The 2971-nt window shown below is 50.9% G+C and overlaps 1 protein-coding gene across 1 annotated transcript; it reads left to right on the forward strand.

Annotated features, from left to right (window-relative positions):
- Positions 1-410: 410 nt before the first annotated feature.
- LOC123365157 (olfactory receptor 52R1-like) lies at positions 411-1358 on the forward strand. The gene has a single exon (XM_045007818.1). The coding sequence runs from the start codon at positions 411-413 to the stop codon at positions 1356-1358; it is 948 nt and encodes a 315-aa protein (XP_044863753.1).
- The last annotated feature ends 1613 nt before the right edge of the window (positions 1359-2971 follow it).

Genomic DNA, 2971 nt, shown 5'->3' on the forward strand with positions numbered 1-2971 from the left:
TTCAACTGCTATCAATGGCGTCCAGGACTTTTCCCTGAGGTATGTTCTAGTTGGGAGCTTTCTCCCAGCACATGTCCTAGCAAACGTTTTGTATTTTTCAACTCTCAGATTTCAAGCAACTGGATGAATGAGGAACTCCCTACAGAATGGATTTAGTAGGGTCATTGTTCATAGTTTTTTTCTCTGAAGAATGGAAATGTCATGTCATTTTTCAGTGTGTCAATCTGCTTCTCCCAAGAGAACAGCCTCCACTAGTGCATATAGTGTCTCATACTAATATTGTCTCTCCATTCAGGCATTTCTGTTGTGACCATCACCCGATATCCTGGGAACACACGGAAAGTCAGGGGAACATATAGTACATGCAGGAGACTCCCTTATAACTCAGAGCTGGACACCTCCCCTACTCCATGTCAGATTTCAACACAAGTGACTTCACCAACCCCTCCACCTTCATCCTAATTGGCATTCCTGGCCTGGAGGCAGCCCATATCTGGATCTCCATCCCCTTCTGTGCCATGTACACCATAGCCGTGTTGGGGAACTTCACCATCCTGTTCATCGTGAAGAGGGAGCCGAGCCTCCATGAGCCCATGTACTATTTCCTCTGCATGCTGGCCATCACTGACCTGGTCATGTCCACAACCACCCTGCCCAAAATGCTGAGCATCTTCTGGTTCAATTCCAGGGAAATCAGTTTCAGTGCCTGCCTCACCCAGATGTACTTCCTTCACTGCTTCTCAGCGATGGAGTCTGGAATCCTCGTGGCCATGGCTCTGGATCGCTACGTTGCCATCTGCCATCCCCTGAGACATTCCACCATCCTGACAAACTCTGTTGTGGCCAAGATAGGCCTGGCCGTGGTGCTGCGCTGTGGCATACTCACATTACCTTATCCCTTCCTGGCGAGGCGGTGGCCATATTGCAGAACCAATATTATCCCCCACTCCTATTGTGGACATATAGCTGTGGTGAAGCTGGCCTGTGCTGACATCAGCATCAGTAGTTACTATGGACTGTTTGATCTTTTCTCTGTGAGTGGAATGGACGTGTTTTTTATCGCCATGTCCTATACTCTGATCCTCCGGGCCATCTTCCGCCTCCCCACAAAGGATGCCCGGCTCAAAACTTTCAGGACCTGCATCTCTCATCTTTGTGCCATCTTAGCTTTGTACATACCAGATTTCTTCTCCTCTGTCATATTCCGGTTAGGTCACAATGTGCCACTGCATTTCCTTGTTCTCATTGCCAGTGTGTACCAGCTGGTGCCCCCTGTGCTACACCCCATCATTTATGGGGTGAGGACCAAACAGATCCGGGGCAGGCTGCTCCAGCCCTTTGCTCATAAAGGGACCTAAATGTTTCCACTTTGTGTCCTGGCTCTCAGATTGAGCTCTGTGCAGAGCTGGCTGATGCATGATGCTGGGACTTCTTCCCTGAATCACTTACTGGACAGTCGAAGTGAGATTAAACCCTTTCCTGTGCTTACAGTGCCATTGCAATGTGATGAACTGGGGAATCAGTCTATGTACACTACACTGGTTTGCCACCTTTCTAATTGCTGGTAGCTGTATCCCTGGAATTAAAATCTTTACCCATCTTTTCTGTCAAGCCTTGACCGTGCTGTGTGTCTTCTCCCCAAGGCCCTGCCCCCTTCTCTTGTTCCTCTCTTCCCTTCCCTTTGTCAACTGCGACCCAGTCATCTCTAAAACCAATATGTTCTCACATCTTGTGGCAAGTCATTTAAGGACACTGGTTGTGATAACATTTGAATGTTTATTCTTAATTTGTTACTAACTCTGTGGAGAGAGAGACCCCATCAAGACTCCTAGGATCTATCTCAGCTCTGGGAGGGAGGTGGGGTGTAGTGTGATATAGCAGGAGGCAGATATATCTTGGGTCTAAATAAGATCAGAATGTCCATACTGGGTAAAACCAATGGTCCATGTAGCCCAGTAGCCTGTTTTCTGACAGTGCCCAGTGCCAGGTGCTTCAGAGGGAATGAACAGAATATTGCAATCATCATGTGATTCCTGCAGCAGAAGAGGGTATGAAGCCCTGAGCTTGGGATGTGTCAGCTTCAGCTGGCAGGAGTTCAAGCCTCCAACCCCAGTAGGAGCCACTGGGGGAGGGGAAGAGACCAGGGTGCCACGGTTGGAACGGCAGAAGAAGCCCTCCATTCAGGCTCCCCCAAGCCCAGCTGCAGCCACAGAGCGGATGCAGGAGTTGCAGGGGGAGCAGGGGAGAAAAAGCCCCCAACCCAGCAGGAGCCGCTGCAGGAGGAAGCCCTGAGCTCGGTGCTTGGTGCTGTGGCAGAAGTTGTGGGGACAGAGGGGTGGGGAAGGGACAGAAGATTTGAGCTCAGCTCCTGGGCTGCTGCAGAACACAATTAAGCATGTACCACCCCTATTTATGCGCTGCCGCTGAAGGTGGGTCTGATCTCCCCACCAAGAGCAGCTGTGCAGGGGAAGAACTACTCCCATCCCTCCCCACAACCAACAGAATAGCGGCTAGGAGCCTCAGGATCCCAGCAGCACAGGAGATCAGATTTCACGAAGGACAGCTGATTTCTTGGTCCCACCATCTTCCATATCGCTGCCACCCATGGGTTGTCTATTTCACCTGACCTTGGACAAACCTCAGGAGGAGGTTTCCTTGGCTCCCTTCCCTGACCCTTTAGGGGCTTCTCTCTTCCCTCCACTTCCCTTTCCCTTTCTGGAGATAGAGATGGGTTGCGCGGCACCACCGAGTATAGTCAACACACCAATGGTCTGCTCTCTTTGCCCATCTCTGTGGGCCACAGGTTGTAACGGGGGCCCAGCCAGAGGGTCATCATAGGTCCGTGACACCATCCCCCACTGTGCTGTGGGATGAGCTTCTCCATTTTCTGGTGGACACCTGTGATTTCGAGGGTAAGGTGAAGCTCCCTCAGAAGTGTTGGGGAGACTTCCATCTCGTCCTCTGGGCAACA

Source organism: Mauremys mutica, chromosome 1, assembly GCF_020497125.1.
Source record: "Mauremys mutica isolate MM-2020 ecotype Southern chromosome 1, ASM2049712v1, whole genome shotgun sequence".
In the NCBI taxonomy this organism is placed as follows: Eukaryota; Metazoa; Chordata; order Testudines; family Geoemydidae; genus Mauremys; species Mauremys mutica.

Bases quoted from the DNA above. Each gene is read 5' to 3' on its own strand.
- LOC123365157 (XM_045007818.1), top strand. From the start codon at position 411: ATGTCAGATTTCAACACAAGTGACTTCACCAACCCCTCCACCTTCATC.